The sequence below is a fragment of the Podarcis melisellensis genome (assembly GCF_964234715.1).
Source record: "Podarcis melisellensis genome assembly, chromosome: 1".
NCBI lineage: Eukaryota > Metazoa > Chordata > Lepidosauria > Squamata > Lacertidae > Podarcis > Podarcis melisellensis.
The window spans coordinates 130,099,174-130,120,123 of record NC_138528.1 but is presented as its reverse complement, the minus strand read 5'-3'; the positions used below and the strand labels follow the sequence as shown (position 1 = coordinate 130,120,123).

The 20,950-nt window shown below is 42.2% G+C and overlaps 1 protein-coding gene across 31 annotated transcripts in view; it reads right to left on the bottom strand.

Moving 5' to 3' along the window:
• Positions 1-20,950, bottom strand: part of PCBP3 (poly(rC) binding protein 3) — a gene marked incomplete at both ends in the record, with an annotated part of 81,923 nt that overhangs the window by 11,671 nt on the left and 49,302 nt on the right. For 17 of the 31 annotated variants that reach the window (XM_081885467.1, XM_081885453.1, XM_081885450.1 and 14 more), the window contains 7 exons: positions 4,424-4,483; positions 5,306-5,384; positions 10,717-10,758; positions 16,494-16,637; positions 18,068-18,217; positions 18,718-18,849; positions 20,365-20,481. In XM_081885467.1, coding sequence (XP_081741593.1) covers positions 4,424-4,483; positions 5,306-5,384; positions 10,717-10,758; positions 16,494-16,637; positions 18,068-18,217; positions 18,718-18,849; positions 20,365-20,481 — 724 coding nt within the window. The remainder of the gene's footprint in view (positions 1-4,423; positions 4,484-5,305; positions 5,385-10,716; positions 10,759-16,493; positions 16,638-18,067; positions 18,218-18,717; positions 18,850-20,364; positions 20,482-20,950) is intronic. The other 14 variants (XM_081885440.1, XM_081885451.1, XM_081885465.1 and 11 more) reach the window with 14 other exon arrangements.

Here is a 20,950-nt window from a genome sequence, read left to right as displayed (position 1 = left end):
ATAAGTGTAAATTCAGAGACCCACCCACTGACAGGGAAGCTTTCCTTGTTTCTTTTGGAGCTGGCTGCAAAGGTAAGAAGAGGCAGTAAGAAGAGGTCTGTATCTGTATACACGCTCTGTGTGATTTATAAAATGTTGCAGCAAAAGAGGCTGCCTGGAGGTTTTCATCCAATTTATTTCAGCCTAAGTTTTGAATTAGTTAATGTCCTATCCACAATGGCCTCAAATAAGTGGCCTCAGATAAGTGGCTGGGGAAACCCAGCCAGATGGGCGGGGTATAAATACTAAATAATAAATTATTATTATTATTATTATTATTATTATTATTATTATTATTATTATTTAGATTGAAAGGAAAGATTCCCTGGACTGCACAAAGATTCAAGGCTACATGCTCAACTACAACTTTCCTTTTAGGCTGCTTCCTTTGACTGTGCCTGGAAGCAGATCTGCTGCAAATTACAAGCAATATAATGTGAAATAGAAGCAAGACTTATAATTTCAACATTTAAAGAAATGAAGTTAGCGTGCTTATTCTCTAGTTCATCACTCACTTCTGTGATCCCTTAGGCTTCCAGTTCTAATATGGCAATTTGCCTCTCCATGATCTTGTAATGAAACAGCTTCTTATTGGCCCATTTGCTAACACCCAACAAGCAATCTGGTGGAGAACTGAACTCAGTCTCCTCCCTCCCAGAAGAGCTGATCAGCAGAAGTCCAGCTTCCTTGAAAGAGCTACAGGTATCTATGCCTTCCCAGCACTGAAGCCTGTGTTCATGCAGTGTTAGATCAGGGGCAAATCTTAGGTCTTGTCTATGTAATGCTCACAGATACTCAATTCTTAAATTTTATTTTGCTGTTTTTGAAAATAAGCAAGGAAAATTACATGTGAATATTTGCCATTGTTAATTTTAACCAGTTGTGACATTTATTGCCTGAATGTAATTAGCATGTACATTTTAAATAAGTGAACAGCAGACATGGGGAAGCCTGAACAGGCATAGGACTGAGAGGAAGGAGGAACCTCTGTTCCTGACAGGCCCACTCCCCATCTCTGAAGCTGCTCTCTGCCTTTCAAGGGAAGCTTCTGACAGCACCAATGAGAGCTTCCCTTGAAATGCAAGAAACAACTTTGGAGAGGTGATTTTTCTTGGGATCATGGTAGGGGAAGAAAGTCAAACTCTTCCTCCCAAGCCCCATGGTCCCAAGTCATTCCAGGCTTCCTCATGTCTACATCTCACATGACAACATTCAGGCACACTCCCCGTGACCAGCTTATAGCACAGATTGTTCACCAAAAGTCCCAAAACTAGGTTCAGGACCCAGATGAAAAAACCACAGGTAAGCAGCAACATTTGGTTACCTCTGGAGCTGAGACACCATTTTAAAAAGTAAACTAAATCCCAATTCATATTGGAAACCTGGTGCTCAGGAGGTGGCTTTAACCATATTCTCCTGTAATGCTATTCTTTATCAGAATCCCTCTCTAACACAAGTTGTGCTGCAAAACATGAAATTATTCATATGGCTCTTGTGAGTTTTCACACCAAATAAATTCTTGGTGGGGGGATATTAAGCTAACCAGGTCATATGGTGGTGGTGGTGGGGTTGCAGTGATTTTTAGGAAGTCATTATTTTACACCAGGTGTCCTATTGGGAAGACCCAGTTTCCTGAGTGCATGTTCCAGAAGTTGGGCAATAGGGGCAGTACAGGATTCCTTTTGGTGTACCGACCTCCCCGCTGCACCAAGGATTCCCTGCCCGAGCTGCTTCAGGTCGTGGCGGATGTCGTCCTGGAGACACCTAGTTTGGTTGTCCTGGGGGATTTTAACATCCAAGTCGACACAACCTTACATGGGGCCTCTCGGGACTTCGTGGAAAGCATGGCCTCCATGGGGCTGTCCCTGAATAAGTTTGGCACAACTCATAGTTTTCCTCGGAGATGAGGGTGATGAAACAATCACTGAGATGGCTAGAGCGCCAGTGGAGGAAAACTCATTCTGAATCTGACAGGACACAGGTTAGAGCTCAACGTCGAGCCTACCAAGTGGCAATAGCGATGACGAAGAGGACCTTCTTCACCGCCTCTATTGCATCTGCAGAAAACAGCAGCAGGAGACCGGTAAAGGCCCCAAGATCTGCTGCAATGATTTTGCAAAGGTTTTTTTTTTTGCAGATAAAGTCACTCAGATTCAGAAGGAGGTAGATGCCACCATGGGAGCAGGGCTGGGGTGGGATAGTGCTAGAGTCCTGTCTAGTCAAGTTGCGTGGGATCAATTCCAATCTGTTACCTCCGAGGATGTGGACACACTGCTTGGACGAGTGAAACAAACCACCTGTCTCCTTGATTCTTGCCCATCCTGGCTCATAAAAGCGAGCTGGGAAGGGCTGGGCGATGAGCTCCGCGGGGCGGTGAATGCTTCTCTCTGTGAGGGAGCCTTCCCAGACCCACTGAAAGAGGCAGTAATTAAACCGCTTCTTAAAAAAAACAAACTTTAGACCCGGCCAATATGGCCAACTATTGCCCAGTCTCAAATCTTCCATTCTTGGGCAAGGTGATGGAGCGGGTGGTTGCTGAACAACTCCAGGCACACCTGCAGGATGCAGACCATTTGGATCCCTTCCAGTCAGGATTCAGCCATGGGACTGAAACTGCCTTGGTCGCACTGGTCGATGATCTCTGGCGGGCTAGGGACAAAGGTGAGAGCTGTTTCCTAGTTCTGCTGGATCTCTCAGAGGCCTTTGACACCATCGACCACGACATCCTTCTGGACCATCTAGAGGGGCTAGGAGCTGGGGGCACTGCCATACAGTGGTTCCACTCCTTTTTCCTAGGCCGTGTCCAGAAAGTGGTGTTGGGGGATGAGTGTTCAGACCCCTGGGCTCTCACTAGTGGGGTGCCTCAGGGTTCCATCCTCTCCCCCATGCTTTTTAACATCTACATGAAGCCCCTGGGAGAGATCATCAGGGACTTTTGGCTGGGTGTTCATCAATATGCATATGCTACCCAGCTCTACCTCTCTTTCAAATCAGAACCAGTGAAGGCAGTGAAGGTCCTGTGTGAGTGTCTGGAGGCGGTTGGAGGATGGATGGCGGCTAACAGATTAAGGTTGAATCCTGACAAGACAGAAGTACTGTTTTGCGGGGACAGGTGGCGGGCAGGTGTGGAGGACTCCCTGGTCCTGAATGGGGTAACTGTGCCTCTGAAGGACCAGGTGCACAGACTGAGAGTCATTTTGGACTCACAGCTGTCCATGGAGGAGCAGGTCAAATCTGTGTCCAGGGCAGCTGTCTACCAGCTCCATCTCATACGCAGACTGAGACCCTACCTGCCCGTGGACTGTCTTGCCAGCGTGGCGCATGCTCTGATTATCTACTGCTTGGACTACTACAATGTGCTCTATGTGGGGCTACCTTTGAAGGTGATCCGAAACTTACAACTAATCCAGAATGTGGTAGCTAGACTGGTGACTAGGAGCGGCTGCCGAGGCTACATAACACAAGTCCTGAAAGACCTACATTGGCTCCCAGTATGTTTCCGAGCACAATTCCAAGTGTTGATGCTAATCTTTAAAGCACTAAATGGCCTCGGCCCAGTATACCTGAAAGAGTGTCTCCACTCCCATTGTTCTGCCCGGAAACTGAGGTCCAGCGCTGAGGGCCTTCTGGCAGTTCCCTCATTGTAAGAAATGAAGTTACAGGGAACCAGGCAGAGGGCCTTCTCGGTAGTGGCGCCCGCCTTGTGGAACGCCCCCCCATCAGATGTCAAAGAAATAAACAACTATTGGACTTTTAGAAGACATCTGAAGACAGCCCTCTTTAGGGAAGCTTTTAACATTTGATTAATTATTGTATTTTAATATTTTGTTGGAAGCTACCCAGAGCGGCTGGGGAAACCCAGCCAGATGGGCGAGGTATAAATAATAAATTCTTTTTCTTCTTATTATTATATCAGGTTTGAAAGCAGTGTGTCAAGTGGAGGGTTGCTGTTCAATGTACAAAAACCCAAAGCTCACTAAGGTGCACAGAACTAGTTGCATAAGTTTTGGATCCTGGCCAGTGCTTATAAAAACCCACTGATAGGACGTTGGAGAGGCTTAGAGGAGAGTAGTTTCACAGGTTGACTGAAAACAGAAAGCAGGAGGAGCCAAAATCCTGTTCTTATACAGAGCAATTATTCTGTAAAAGAGGAGACATTTCAGTTCTGTAATTTCATTTTATCCCAGTGTTTTTCTTAAAAAAAAAGAAGGATTCACTGTATACCATTATAGCTTAAGCAGTTCATATTGTGTTATACTAACATATTAATGCCCACTGAGAGCAGTCAATTTGTAAGTGGCTACAAAAGTGGCAGAATCCAATTGAAAAAATATTTATAAATGCAGATAGTACCCTGTGTATTTGCCTATAGCCTTTGTTTTACCTGATGATTGGCCCATCAGATTTTGAGCTTCTTCGGAGGAATGTAAGGGCAGCTTTTCTCCTGAAGAGCAAAGAAGAAACAGATTTAATGTTTTTTGCCTTCGAGGAGATAAGCAATGTCACTTCATCTAGGAAGCTCAAAATATGATGAACAAAATGGCAGAACACGCATTTTGTGATCGCCCAAATGAAATGAAGATATATTAAATAGATACACGTAACACATGAAATGTAGTATCTACTAATTGAGTGTTCTGCTGAAATGATTTCACTTTACTTAATAATTTACTAAATTTGTGAGGCACAATAGCACCTACTAAGTTTCTGTCAGAAGCCCTTAAAGTCTTCGCCATGCTTCGAATAAAGGGCTTATCCACTAGAGTAACGGCTCCCTCTCAGTATTTCTCATGAAAGCATGAGCTTCACCTGCTAAACATTAATTAACAATGAATTCATGTCTTTGAATACATGAATGAAACAGTGACCAAACAGTGACCAAAACCATGACAGAGAACTAGAAGGAATTTGCATCCTCTCAACTGACACTTTCGATGCCCCCATAAACAAAGTGTTGTTGGCCACATGGATGTCTTGCAGTAGACAAAACGAGCAGGTGACTTGCAGACGCATAACCTGTCTATTTCTCAGCAAGGTAAAGAGCAAAGTAGATAAAAATGCCCATGAGTGGATTGAACTCATACCCACAATGAAGAAAAACTGGATTATTATTCTAGTGCTTTAACATATCTGAAACTGATACTTGCAACTTTGGTTACAGATCCTATTTTTTAAAAAAACCGTTAAACAAATTGAACTTAGAAAGAAAGAGAAACTGCATAGGTAAGAAGAGAAGGAAATCTGTAAAGGGTATTTGGGTACGTACCAGGGAAAGCGGGGGTGGTCTGTCCAAGGGGAGTAAAGGGGGTTTGCTGCATAGCCAACTGGTGGAGCTTGGTCAACTGCTGAGGGGTAGGAGGGACATTAGAACTAAGAAGGTTATTGTTATAGAATACAAGTCACACCAAAAACTAAGAACAAAATTATAATTAAAAGGAAAAAACACACACCAGGAAGCCATGTGGAAACATGGCAAACACAGCTTTAACAGAAGGACTTGGCCTGGGTAAATACGGAAATGCCCAAATCTGTGGCAGTTGTGCTCGATCAGGGTCTGAAATACAGCAGCCTAGTTTTGGTGTGTTTATCCCTGTAGCTAAAACAACTAAATAAAATTCTGCCTTGCATCTTCTGGAACAAAACTGGGAAACATCTGGACCACCAAGAGTGCACACATAAAGCACCTTCAGCAGCAAATTGGGCACCTTAGCAGAGGAGCTAACTGCTCCTGAACCGGAGCTGGGATTTGGTGCCCAAGGCAGGAAACGTTCTAGGGACCAAAGCAGTAGTGCGGGTTTAGGACATATGTAGGCCAGGTGAAAAGTCCAATGTGTGTGGGTTTGGCCAAAATAGGTATGTATTTCAGACCCCGTTCATCCCTTGTTGTGCTCAGAGACTTCTAAGAGCCCCTTAACAAAGAGCTCATAAAGAGGAGTGCATCTGGAATACATTTTGCGCGGCATCTCTGCTATTACCCAAGAAGGAAAATAATGGCAAAGCATGTCCACTTTCAAAATTTTGCTGTGCAGGCTTGGGGAGTAATAGGGGTAGGCAATGTGGGGCACTCCAGATGTTGTTGGACTCCCAACTCCAATCAGCCAACACGGCCAATGCTCAGGGATGACAGGAACTTAAGTCCAGCAACATCTCAAGGGCACCCCATTGGCCACCCCTGCTTTAGATGGCATAGGAACAACAAATCAGCCATAGGAACATTACTACCAAGCCAGTCAGGCCAGCGCCCTGAAATGCAAGGCACGGGAAGCTTATACTTTCAATTCTAGGCAAAAATAACTGGGAAACTCTTGCTCCTGCAGCATATTGGAGGGAAGGGGTGCAGGGAAGTCTGACATTGGTTTGGTAATAGTCAGGGTGAAGCACTGAAGGCAGAACACCTGGGAGGCTATTCAAGAAGACAGGTAGGAAGGTAAAGGGGAGTTTGAAAAATAGAGCTTTCAATCCATTGTCAGAGTTGGCAAGCAAAACACCAGAAGAAAATGGCATGCAAATTATCTCCACTTTTAAAGAAGCTCACAGATAGAAATCAGAACCTAATGTAAAGTAATAATACTTTTCAAATGAAACTCAAAGCAAATATCACCCTCAAAAGTCCGGCATGTATTTAAATTTACCCTTAAGAATTGCATCTTTCAGAGCAAATTATCTATGTTCCTAAGGTCAGAGGAAGCGTGATTCCCACACAGTTGTACTGAAAGGAGGCAATGAACCATTTTTCCTGTTGTTTATCCTTGTCCAGTTTGCATGGTTTCTGCTCACAACAGTTTGATTTCTTGTCCATTTCCACTACCTTTCTTCATTTAGGCTTATCCTACACCGCATGCAGCCACACTAATTCTGGTAGTAAGAGCAGTAGATTTAATAAAAAGGTCTGTGTGAATATATGAAAAAGGAAATTATAGAGATTTCAAAGCTATAGAGACAGTTTCCTTTGAAAGTCCTCTTTCTGTCTCTTAGGAGAGACGCAGCATTTCCTGATCAGTGTAATTTCTTCGTCTTGCTCAACCCACTGGGTGGCATATTCTTCTACATTTTCTAGCCACTTCACCAGATCTGGCTTTTATTCAGAGCAGCGGAAATAATTTTGAAAGAAAATAGGGTCATTCTTTTCATTAGTAAATCCAAAATACTTTTTAACATAATGGGCTCAATCCAGAATTAAATATGGTGAAAACTGGACTTCCCTTGAAAATGTTCTACCAAGAGTTGAGAGTCATGGAGCAGCTATATAATAAGGTCTGAGGGGGGAGATGGACCCCCCGCCAAAATTGCAGGGTGGGGGTGGGGAGGCTCCTTCTGCAAGAAGGACAGTTATAAGACAGATTTTTTAAAGCACCAGATAACTAATCAGCTAAACTCCTTTAATTTGAATGCAAAACAATTTTGAAAGAAGGGTTGGTGTATAAAATCTCAGTGTGCCATCTCATGATATTGATGATTCTGTGATAAATCAAACAATTGATATAACACACTAGGCTATTTTAGAACCTTGGGGCTTAACTGGGAAAAAAATGGTTAAGTTGAACACTGTCAATGGAAGATTAGGAAATCAATGTATGCAATGCTCACAAAACAGAAAAAGGCAATAATTCATAGAACCTTTTGGCAAATGTGTTTTCTAACATAAATTTATAAGCCGCCCCCCCCCCCAATGCATTGGTATTTATTTAACTACACCATAGACAGATTAATAGAAACTGCTCAAGAATCTAAACATTCCAGCAAGAATAAATGAAAATGGCAAGGCTCTGGGTGTGATCCTCGAGTTCACTTAGGGTCATAGCAATGTGCAGGGAGAATCTTTATTTATGGCTGGCCTGGCCTACAAGTTCAGCAGAACAAAGAATTACATAGCAGGAAAAAGCATTGGGATTTTTCTCAATAGTTTGTTGAAAGTGTCCTGGTGCAGCATTAGAACCTTGTCCTTTTCTAGTCAAATACAATCATATAAATATATGCACAAGTACAGTATTCAGAAAAAGGACTGCCAGAGAAGCAATCTGCAGAAAGACAACTTCTATATTAAGCCCTCCTGAAATGGGAATTAAGTGAGTCTAATTTTTTCTGCACTGCAAGCCTATGGCAACCTAAATTACTAATTTTGCTTTGTGCATCGAGTGCACAAGTTGTCATTTGTCAGTTGCGTAAGATAGAGTTGTTTTCCCTGGGAGTAATGTTTGTCTTGTAGAGATATCTGACTTTTCCAGCTTTCAAAATGCAATATTTTGTTTCTAGGAAAATGTGATACTTTCCAAAGCTCTGATCATTTTTTTAAAAAAATTGTACAAATGTCACAAGTACCTTTTGGCTAATGCCTGTAACATCCCTTGCCATTGTCCCTATGCTCTTGCCATTTCTGACTTTTAGAGGCTATGAGCTGCCTTCTGATGCAAATCTGTTACAGGACCACTAAGGAAGTCTTTTTTTTTTAATATAGCAGAATTTTCCCCTTCACATAACGCCCTGCCATTTCAACCACTTGAATTAATGAAGCAAGCAGTGTAATCCTGGCTTTCTGGTTGCTGTGTAAATCTATTATTATGAAGTTCCCCTTTGGTTAGTACTTAACAGGAATATTTCATGTTGTAGCAGGAAGAGGACTTGTACATTTCCTGTCTGAGGATGAGAGGGTGGGCTTGGGATGAAAGCAAACAGCAGTGCCAGCCTTGTTTCATGGCTATTCCCACCACGATTATCCTCACTGCCTTATCTAACGGACACTCCAGGTCCTCTCAACAAGGTCCTCTTCACAACAAGTCAATAGACCCAACTGTAGCCACATAGGATCTGTAGGGTACGAGCCTCCTACTTTCTAACCTAAAGAGTTAACTTTTCATCATCTGAAAAGTGTTTCTAATTTTTGGTGTTTTCTGTACCATTTCTGATTAAAGATGTATTTGGTGAGGTGAAGATTCCTGTTCACAATATTCATGCCCCTGCTATACACTGGGCACAGTGGCAGGTTCCTTATTATTATCTTCAGTTCCTTTCCAAATTTTTCCTGTCACTTGGCTTACCTGACAGAAGACACGGCACTGTGCCACTGTGAGCCATACAACCCAGCTGAATGCAAAAAGAAAACTGTCCAAAATAACTTCCTCCTCCTCCTCCTGCTTCTGCCACTGCAAACCCATATCCTCAGACCAATGCAAAACTTGAGGCCACGTTCTCTCTAGGCCTGAGTCTGGGTTGTCCCCAAGACTGAGCAAAAAGTACCTCTCCATGTTGTTTCTGGGCTGTAAGGCTGTGATAGACATTTCGCCATTTTCCACCATTCAACAGTTTGGGCTGGTGACTAAACGAAAATTCTCAGATTTTGCCCTCCCTTCCACGAAAACCCACTTCGGGTTCATTTAATACTGAATGGAACTCTATAGTTTGTTCCTATTGATAGATGAAGTGTGCAATGAACTAAGGGTGTGAGACTGGAAGGGGTGGCCATGGCTACTTTCAATAATAATAATAATAATAATAATAATAATAATAATAATAATATTGGGTTGGATTGACTGTTGCAAGCAAATTTCCCCACCTTATATGTGGGTGGAGAAGTGGGAGAAGTTGTCCACTGTTTAGTCTCCCTTCTGCCTGAAATTCTCCATCATTGGCAGTAAGCCCCCCAAAAGGAATTTTTTTTAAAAAAAAATATCTCAGAATATTATATTGTCTATTTAGATGTTTTGGCTCAGACCTGGTTATACCACTTCAGATAACAGGTGAAGGCCCACATATTTCCATATGAAAAGATGCCTTCTCATTTCCAGAAGAAGGCAAAGCTGGAATGCTTCTTCGTGTTATTCTAAACACAAGAGTTGTTTAAGAAGAAGTAAAACTAAAACTGAGCTCCCCCCTGTAGGCTGGAATGGTTCCATCCCAATACAGATTTATTCTCTCCGCCAATCTCTAACCTCACCAAAGAAACATTTCCAAATAACATTAGAAGATTGTGTCTAGGTGTGGCTTATATTTCTTTTCAGAGATGATGATGCATAAGAAACAAATCAAACTTTTGCTAAGTATATAAGTACATCTGTTCACTTTCCTCCATGGACAGGGTGCCAGAACATGAATAACAATGACCAAATTTAAACATGATTTCTTTCCCCTAGGTTTGGGAGGAAGGGTTTCAGCATCATCAGGTATTCAGACATCTTTTCCATCATAACTGAGGATATCTACAATGACAGATTGTAGAATCACTCGGGAAGTGAAGTCTGAGAGAAGCACACAGTGTTTAACAATTCTGGGTATATTCTCTATATTATCAAATAAGCAAATGTATAACTTAGAAGGGTGCATCTGTTTGCGGGCAGGAAGGAGAAGCAGAGGGAAAGGTTTTGAATGGCCAATATTTGAGGCACAAAATGCATATTTGTGTGTGTGTGTTTGTGTGTTGTACACACACTTACACACGCACAATGTAGCAAAGGGATAGCACAGAATAATTTCAATAATTTCACAACAGGCCAAGTCCTCAGCAGAAGTATAGTTGAGTGCTAATAGGTTAAAGGCTAATACCAATACTACACACGGCCATTTACTTTGAGAAAAGTTGTATTAATATTAATTTCTAATATTAATATTTGTTGCATTTGGCAGTAGCATGCAGATGACATAAGAAAGCAAACTTCTTATACAAACAATGAAGGTAAAACTCACATCTGGGTGTGGAATAGCGTATTGTCCCTGAATTGTATAGGCCTGCAAGAGAGAAACAACACACAGTGTAAGAATTTGTCAGTAGTGTCTAATGACTACTTACACCACAGTTGGAGGGAACTAATTGGTTTTATAATTTTCTCTCATCCCTATGGTAATACACCAAGTATCTTAAGCTCATCTGTTCTTCTAGCCAGATTTAGACATTCATATCAAATACACCTTCATATACAGAGTGACAAAATGTATGTACCTAATGAAACATTTAATAAAACTGAGAGCCAGTTGCCCACTGTAAGGGCTCTTGAGCCTTCATTACCAAATAATGTCATTAAACTTAAAACTTCCACTAGCGTTCAATATGGAATGTCAAATTCAGCCTTCTTTATAACTGCAGAACTGGCATTCTGCATCGTATAATATCTGTGGAACTGGTTTACTCAGACCAAATGTGTACCAGGGAGCGGGCCACATATGGACAAAGATTAAGCTGTGGTTAAGGAGACTGAGCAATTAATTCAGAGTTTGACACACATATGCTGATACACAAAGGCCACTACAGGTGATTCCACTTCTGTCAGTTTTGAATGCTTGCTCTGAAACAACACAGATGTGCAAGAAGATTGAGAGCTACTACAGAATGTCTCAACTGAGGAAATGTGAATTGAGCCAGAACATGGTGGGTTTCAATCTTCTCATTTGTTTGTGGCATCTCAACATGTTCCAGTGACCATTGCATAATAAGAAAAACCACCTGGTGACAACTTCACTATCTCTCTCTCTTTTGTCTCTAATCCACTCTACCCCCATATCTGCTGCTGAATTAAGCCTAAGACATCCTGCCTCAAAAGCTGCTGTTTGGTGTGACAATTACATTGCACAGATTCGGTGCATATTTCATCTCTTCATTCTTAGAGGTCTATCCAATATTACTGCCTCAAGACACCAATGATAAGACACAGCAGATCATCAAAGGAACTGCTTCTGTGAATTGATATCCTGTTCAAGTATTTATTCTAGGTAGAAACAACTATTATTATTATTATTATTATTATTATTATTATTATTATTATTAACCACTCTATACCCATAGGTCCTTCAGAGTGTCTTTTGCAGGTGGTCCGTGCCCTTCAGAGTGTCTTTTGCAGGTGGTCCGTGCCTAGTTCTGTCTAACAGAACTTCTGGAAGCTGGAGAAGCCCCCAAGCTTTGTAGCGTGGCCTTTCAGTTGCACAATCCCCTAGTTTGGCAATATTAGGGTTACTTCATTCCTTGCAGGCTGCCATACATTCTTGTGGACAACGTAACTTGGCCACGTCGTTTGCAAGTAGTTTACAACAACAGCTCTAATATTTCTTGTGCATTTCTGTTACACGCTGTGTTTACTGCATGAATAGAATTTTTGAAGTTGGACTACAACCCCCTTGTTGTATTAATGGCCCACTTCAAGTCATATAAAAGCACTTTGCCCTTGTTAGTTGTTAGAGACAGGAGCAACACCCCCCATGAATTTATGGCTAGGCTAAATATCCCCATTTCCAACATTTCCCAGTAGCTCCTCTCAAAAGCCATGATCTTAGATCTCAAATATTCACCTTCTGAAGCTTGCTCAAACATGAATGCTGCTAGGAGAACACACCAAAATGTGCCACATCAAAGCAAAGCACCCAGTCTAAAATTTACATTAATTTGTCACAGCTACTCCACTAGAATTCCATAAGACCATAGCCTAGTATTGGACATGTCAGCTGCTAAGGAGTCTGTGATGCTATACAGTTCCTTAGCCTGCGCACAGATGATGCAAAATCCCAGTCTCACATCCTGGAGAAGATCAATTCCTCTTCCATGTAGTTGGTTTATAAATATGCAATATTAGCCCATTTTCTACACACATGTATTTTACATGATTCTAAAATATAGACAACACAAATGCACAGCTGTAATTTTTATGAGTGAGCCAGACTCTTGGTTCAGAAGTGTATATCTTAATCTGAGGGCTGTCTCCAACAAAATCATCCTATTAGCACTAGGGCTAATTTTGGCATCCCTCACTCTTGTTTCCCCCAAATCTGCTTTAGAGGGTTGAGGTCACACAGGGAGAGGAAGTCCTGATCCACAGGCAGAAGTGCCTGAGCTAACGGAATAATTTCACTGGATACAACCTTAAGAGTCTGCCTTGTTTTATATCAAGAATTTCTAAATAAAGTTTTGCAGTTGCCCTAAAATAAACCCTTTTCTGTTTCTTGAATATAATGGAAATGAACAACACACTGTATAAATAACTACAACTAAAGATGCCTTTCTGCCAAAGAAGCTTATTGTTCAGGAAGGCATTTCTTATAAGTTAAAGTGATTTAAAGACAATTCCAATATAAATGGGATAAAAATGGACAACCACTTGCAAAGGGAGAGTAATAACAGCAAAGGAAAAGAGATGTCTAATTCTTTGAAAACAAGGAACTGGATTTAAGAAGTAAAAGTTTGAGAAAGAGGAAATCCTCAAATTAAAGTTAGAAATGGAGGCTGAAAAGAACTGAGCAGTGCTTGAGATTTGAGTTGGAAATGCTGCCGGATATTGATTTCCAAATCAACTGGTTACCCCCTTTTTAATTTAAACGTTTTCCCTCATTTTAATACACCCTTAAATCCACACATTCCCAAATATTTGTTAGTGATACTGGCAAAGTTTGCCTAAGCCTGACTTGGAAATCAAGCCCCCTTGAAGCTTGACTGAAAGGAGAGGCCAGTTTTACCACCGTAGCTCCAATGTTGGTTGTTCTGCAGTTCAGATCAAAGTATGATATACTAAAACAATCAATCCCCTATAGACACCCAAATGTATATGCCATTTTTGTGTATATAAGGAAACATAGAATGCCTTCTAAAATGGGTTGCTGTTCAATTTGGATGACACCAAAAAAGTAATTTGCGAGATGTGAGAATTTAGCAATAAGGTATTTCCTCAGAAGACATAGAGAAAGGGTTGCTCAAGGCACCTACCTTTCTATGTTAGGAGCTACTGTTCTCATGGTGCCAAACACTCTATTCACTGACAGCTGAACTGGATTTTGTTTTTGCCATGCTTTTGTTTTGCCAGATGTTGTATTGTGATGTGAGCTATGAGTGTCTATGGGCATCTGTCAGTGGAACAGGGGAGGAGGGAAGAAATTCTCAGCAATTTCTAGTCCCCTCATAGCACCCTGCAACACCCCCCCCCCAAATTAGGAGTCCTGCAGAAGTATTAGGAGAATTAGGAGATGGGGCTGCAATTAAAAATCACCTCCTTTTTCTTTGCTGGGTGGATGCGAACACCCATTTACTTCCACCCTATACTTTAGTGCATTGTTTTTTATTCTATTTTGTACTGAATTGTATTGTTAACGGTCTTGGTAGCCCTGACAAAGAAGCAGGCTGCTATTGCTTGGGCCTCCCTAGCCCTCATAACAGATCAACAGATGAGGATCCCAAACACTTTATTACTTAGTATGATTTGGCAGTGCTCCTTCTGTCTTACTCTCCCTTTGAGAAGCATAAGCTGGACCCAAAGCTCTTTCATTAGGTTGCTATTTTAGAGAAAAGGCATCAAGAGTGATAAACAAGTGTTAGGGGCCATTATGGCATTTTTATCCTCCCAACAAATCAGCATGAATGCACAGAACAGAGGTAACGTTTGTGGTCAGGCACAATATCTAGGTAGATAAAATCTGCAGAAATTTATTTAGTTGAGTATGCAAATGCTGTTCGTTAACTCAAATGGGAGGAACAACATGAATTTTCCAGTTTTACTACTTGGCAACTTGCAAGAATATGCTTATAAAACATTTAATTATTTCTAATCTTGCTGTGAATTTATGTGTTTGCATCATGTGGTTCCATACTTTTCTTACAATCAATAGCACTGGTTGTGATTTTGGTGGACTCTTATCCATTAAATAAGCATACGCTTATGATTTTTATTGTGTCTGCTAAAATATCAAGTATGATACAAAAACGAACTGGTTCTTTTATAGAGCCAAACTGCATGGTATGTTGGAATTCTGTATCTGGAATTTCCCACATAATTTTCTTCTTTAAAAAGTAGCCCAGAGGTGATGGTGTGATTTGGCTGGGTTCATGGCACAGGGAAGTGCCTTAATTCTTTGCTCACCACCCAACTTAAATCCCACCTCTCAAAGTGCAAGGAAAAACAACCTGGTACATTTTTTTGTGAGCTGAATCTCTCAAATCAGTCTCCCCTGTGAAAGCTTTTTGCAGAAAGAAGTCCAGTGTAATGTGTTACTTGGTTCCGTTAATTTACAGCCTGATTTTAATGTCAAGATTTGGAGACTCAAACACATGATTACTTTATTTTAATCTACTCCATTGCTTTTTCATTGTGAGTACCATTTTTGGACTCTGTCACAATGAGAAAAAATATTTCAATTAGATGCTAATGTAAAATGGCCCTGGAGAAAACTGAGTAATTGTACTGAAATTAGTTAAATAACTGTCAGGGAACTGCCATCAGTGCCGGAGGAAGAGAGCAAAATCCAGAGGGATTCCAGAGAGCGTCCCGGGATGGGGAGAGGCAGCCCATCTTCTGGGGAAGAGAATCAGCGTAGCACCAGTGGAGAAGGGGGGCAGATGGGGGAAGCGGTGAGGCGGTCCCATGACTCCTTGCCGGGGACCAGCGGGGAGAGTAGGGGTCCTCCGCTGCCTACGCCCTCCTTGCGCAGAAGGCTTTCGCGCAGAGAGAGTAGGAGGAGACTAGGCGTCAAAGAGCTTCTTTGCTGGAAGAAGTTTAAGAAACGCCCACTGACGGATTCTGCCAGCGACTGAGGCAGCCACGGGTGAGTGGCTGTCCGGACAGAAAAGGTTCACTCAGGCAACCCAGCCAGGTGTTTGCACCGGCTTACACACGAGCAACCCCTAGAACCATTACAATAACCAAGAGACAAAAATTTCAAACAGACCCCTGTGCACTTGGAATGTCTTTTGAAGCTTATCAAATTTGCATTTATTGCTCAAACATGGCTATTCAATACTATTTAGCACAGTTGAGATATGCTTTATATTTGATCTCATGTCTCCTATTTTTAAATCTGCTTTTTGAACTCTTTAATGCGCTTCTGTGTAATCTTTGTGATTTTGTGAGCACTGGAATTCTTAAAATAAGTATATGCTCAAAAATTGCAGGACCAAATGAACAACTTGCAAAGCACTTGCAAATACACCTTGCAAAGCACATTAAAATGCGTCCTTATTGAGGATCTTGTCCTCCAGAGTTTGTTCTCCTGTTCATGTCAGCAAAAACATGCCTTCCCATGCACCTAACATGCTTGTCTCAAGCCACTAGACACTCACATTGGGATGTGGCGTTGATGAACAAAATCAAATGTGATGCCCATGATTTTACCTTGTAACTTTTGTTATAGGGTGGGTTAGAGATTCAGTAACTGTCCAACTACCCCACTCCAAATGAGCTATCATTCCTGCTGTTCCATCCATGTTAATGGACACATACACCCTATTCAAACATCCCACTCAAGAGTGGCTACAAAGCGGGAGAGGAAGCTTCATTCTCTTTTCCAATGTTGTACTTAAGGAGGAGTATTGTTTGAACCAGAAGCCACTATCTGTTAGCTTTAGCTGTGCTAAATGGCTTTCATGCCTCTTATCTGGAGGACGAAGCAGCTACACCCTATGTTCAATAAAGAGCTTTGAGTCCAAGTGCTTTGGTGCAACATGAGTGGGATGACATCATGCAAGTGAAAAGACAAGAAAACCTGAGAGCACTAACGGGCAGCGGCTGGTGCTGCAGTAAAAGGCTGAGGTTGGCAGTGGAGGCCGCAAGCGGGTCGGCTCTTACCTGACCACCTGCAAAAATGACAGGGGTGGAGGCGGGCTTTGGGCGATAGGGAATGGTGGCACCTTTCGGTGGGGACTAGGAAAAGGGACAAGGAGAGGGAGAGAGAACATTAGACCAGATTTCCTGAAATGTTAGTAAAAAGAATGTTAGAGAGCAACCAAGCACATAAAGATCAAACCATGATCTGCACGTGGATCTACGATGCCAGGTATGAATCTACCGTGCCCAATTTCCAGACAACAGAGTAGCTAAATAATCACTTAACAGGAAAAAATGGTTCTACCATAAATAATATTTAGAATTTATACATTGCTTTAGAGTGTTCAAAGTATCTCACATACCTCGTCTTAGGAATCCCTCCAACAAACCTACAAAATCATCACTTTTAAACCCATCCGGTGAATTCAAAACTGAGGTAAGATTTGAACCAGGGAATTCTGGTTCACAGGTTTGGCTTCTACACCTGTTCTTAGAAATTAAATTTCCTAAAGCTTTTATTTTGCATGTATTTCAGGTTGATTCATTTTCACAGCTCTTTCACATCCATGGAACAGCTGCACTCTGTCTAATATCAGATGGGAACTTAGACTGCTTTCACTACCTTAAAATTTGAGGACTACTGCAATGTAATCTATGCCTATTCTACATTTCGCAACCCTATTCCACTGTTTGAAATAACTTTTGTGTGTTAGGGTGTAAGGTAAAGGTGTTAGGCTGTACTAGAATATGACAGAAGACCATTGTGATTTTGAGGAGTTTTAGGTGGTATACCTGTGTTCCATACATGCCTAGAATTCCTGTAGGCCCGTCCAGCTCCATTGCAAATCCTAGCTAGTGCTTTCCCAGCTTTGGGAAGATTATAGGAGGGCTCTAGGACCCTGCCAGAGCCTTGTGGCTCCTTGCCAAAGCCTGATGCCTCATTTATCCACCTTCCGGAAGGCAGAATAAGGGCTGGGGGAGCATCACATTTTGGGCTCACTCTCTTCCCCCCCCCCCCACGATATGGGAGTGTGCAGCCTACAGGTTCCATGTCAAAGTACTCTTGCGACCCACTTGGTATGAAAAGTTGGACCACCCTGAATTAGAAGAATAGCAGTGATGACCTTATTAATCTACTATTTCTCTGCTTGCTCCTCTGTTACTTTTGGTTTTCTGGAGAATTATTATTATTATTTAATTAAAGTACCATTGGAGTGTTCCATTCCATCTTTTATACATTCCTCATGATATGCTCCACTTTGTATCCAACGAACAGCCATGTGGGGCATTGCAAGAAACTAGACTGGCTACTTTGTTTGCTTTATGGCCAATGTCTTTATAGGAGGCTGGTTATTTTGCTTCAAGTCTTTTTGAAATCACTCATGCAATCTGCAGGTGCCTTGAAACCATAATTAGTTGAATGCTTTAGCAAGCAAGAATCCATAACAATACCAAACAGTAACTGAATTACAAGAAAGGTACATTGTCCAAGTTTTCAGTTGTTGGTTTTTTTCTGTATACTTTACCCCCATTGTTACAGACTGTACCTCCAGCATCACCACACAGATCTGTTTGACACATTGGATAATAGCATCGGGGGTCCCTGAAATGGTCACTGCCCTTTCTGTAGAGTTGGGCAGCATGTCCCCCGCCACTTGAACCTGAGCCCCTGTAGACTGGAGAAGAGCAGGAAGGTAGGGAGAGAATAAGAGAAAACAAGTAAATATAGACACACAGCTCGTTAGTCTTGTGCAAGCGCCTAAAATCTGGCAGGGGATTCATGTGTGAATCAAGGAGTGAAATTCAATTCCCCATTCGCTTTGTTAATTATCCCCTCATTGTTTTCTACTTGCACAGGCAAGATAAAAAAATAAGGAACAATGTTAGATCTCTGATATTAAAAATGGCCCAATGGAAATGCTGTTGTTTAAAAAAAGAAAAAGCGGAAAACAAATTTGCTGCCTCAAATCTGTTATGGTAAGTCCCACCCCACTATTCCCCCCCCTTTTTTTCTTTTTAAAAGATTGTCCTAATCCTGAAGATCAGGGAGTATTTTTACCTTCCCTTCCCCCCCATGCAAAAACAACAACAACAAATCCCCAAAGCTGAATTAAATGGGAGAATCTGCATAACCAGACTTTCCACCAGCCACCCTACAAAGCCTGTCTCTGCTTACCTCCCTGATTTCCTTAATCTTGGAGCCTCCTTTTCCAATCAGCGACCCACACTGGCTTGCTGGCACGACCAGCCTTAACGTTACGGGTGGCTTACTGGTGGCTGTACTGTTGCTCATTGAGTTGATTATATCCTTTGAACAGAAAGAAAGAAAATGCCTTATGATGCAGATGACAATGCTACCTTATTTAAAATGAGGCGGACATTTTGATGAGCCTGTGAGTGAATAAACAGAATTGTTCTATTCCTGCTAAGTTGAGAAGGCAAGAAAGCATGCCTGCACACAAGGAAGAAGTGAATCTCTCGAAAGCTTATGAGATAATTGCTTGAATCTCCTGATTTAAGAATAAGTTTATTGTTATCGTAGATTGTAACTGCTATACATTTAGCACAATATCATAGAACTAGAAGATTAGTAAAAGGTAAAGGTAAAGGGACCCCTGACCTTTAGGTCCAGTCATGAGCGACTCTGGGGTTGCGGCGCTCATCTTGCTTTATCGGCTGAGGGAGAACGGCATACAGCTTCCGGGTCATGTGGCCAGCATGACTAAGCCGCTTCTGGCGAACCAGAGCAGCGCACGGAAATGCCGTTTACCTTCCTGCCAGAGTGGTACCTATTTATCTACATGCACTTTGACGTGCTTTTGAACTGCTAGGTTGGCAGGAGCAGGGACTGAGAAACGGGAGCTCACCCCGTCACGGGGATTCAAACCACCGACCTTCTGATTGGCAAGTCCTAGGTTCTGTGGTTTAACCCACAGCGGCACCCGCGTGCCTATTAGAGAACTAAACAAAATGTAACCTCCCTTCACCTCAACTATATTTTGTGTAGCCAGCATCCTAAAGAAATCAGTCCATACCATTTGCAAACTGGATTGAGAAGCACAACACACCTTGCCAGGGATGCCTGTAAGCAGGTGCCACATGTCCCCTTTCACTGCCTGAGGCGCAATGGGAAAGTGCTGCCCTGTGTGCCTGCCACTTGCCACCCCCACCCCACCCCAGGCCTTGCTTACCAGGGTCGCATAGTGGCAGCTTCTGGGTTCTGGCAGGATCTTGAAAGAGCCCTGTGAAATCTTGTGAGGTTGCATGAGATTTCACAGGGCTTTCACAAGACCTCCCTGAAACCTGGAAGCCTTCATCGCAGTTGCTTTGTCAGCGGCTCCTTCCGTCCTGTCAGGTGAGAGTGGGGCGTCTTTTCCAGCTAGAAGGTCTGCATTCACTCCTGGGCTGATGGGCAGTTTTGTGAAGGCATTTCATCAACAAGGTGCCTATCTATTAACTACAGTGGTGCCCCGCAAGACGAACAACCCGCTAGACGAAAGGGTTTTCCGTTTTGGAGGCGCTTCGCAAAACGAATTCCCCTATGGGGTTGCTTCGCAAGACGAAAAAAATCTTGCATCCCCCCGCGGGTTTTTTTCGCTTTTTTCGCCCTTTTCTTAAGCCGCTAAGCCGCTTATCAGCTGATAAGCCACGTAACAGCTGATCGCTGGAAGCCGCTTGACAGCTGTAGCGCTAATCCGCTAAACTGTCAATGGGCTTGTTTCGCAAGACGAAAAAACCGCTAGACGAAGAGCCTCACGGAACGGATTAATTTCGTCTTGCGAGGCACCACTGTACTTGTAAAATTATTACATAATTTGCTTACCTCCTCAAATTTGTAAGCAATCATGGCGAAAGCCTTGAAGATGGCGTCAGTGGGGCCTGTTATGGTGACAATTCTCTCTGGACAATTTCCCTCAGAAATATTGATTCGTGCACCACTCTAGAATGGAAGGACCACACTTCGTCATACATATGATATATTAGTTGCACCACATATCTATAAAATCAACACATGTGAAGTACACATGATGCCAAAGCTAATCTGCTTAAATAAATTAAAAAGTTAAAAAATTGTCCAGTAGCACCTTAGAGACCAACTAAGTTTGTTCTGGGTATAAGCTTTCGTGTGCATGCACACTTCTTCAGATACCTGCTTAGTTATGTTTCTTCAGATAATCTGCTTAGTTATATTTACTCATGTAATGTCTACTCATATCTTACCTTGGATATAAGAAAAATATCTGTAAAACCATGTGTGGAAAAAAACCCCAAACAGAACATCTTACGAGCAATACATGCCCTACACCAGAGCTTTCCAAACTGTGTGTTGTGACATGTTAGTGTGTCAGCTGCAGTGTGTAGGTGTGTTGCATGAATGCTCCCTGCATTCCTCCTGGAGCTGAAAAGGG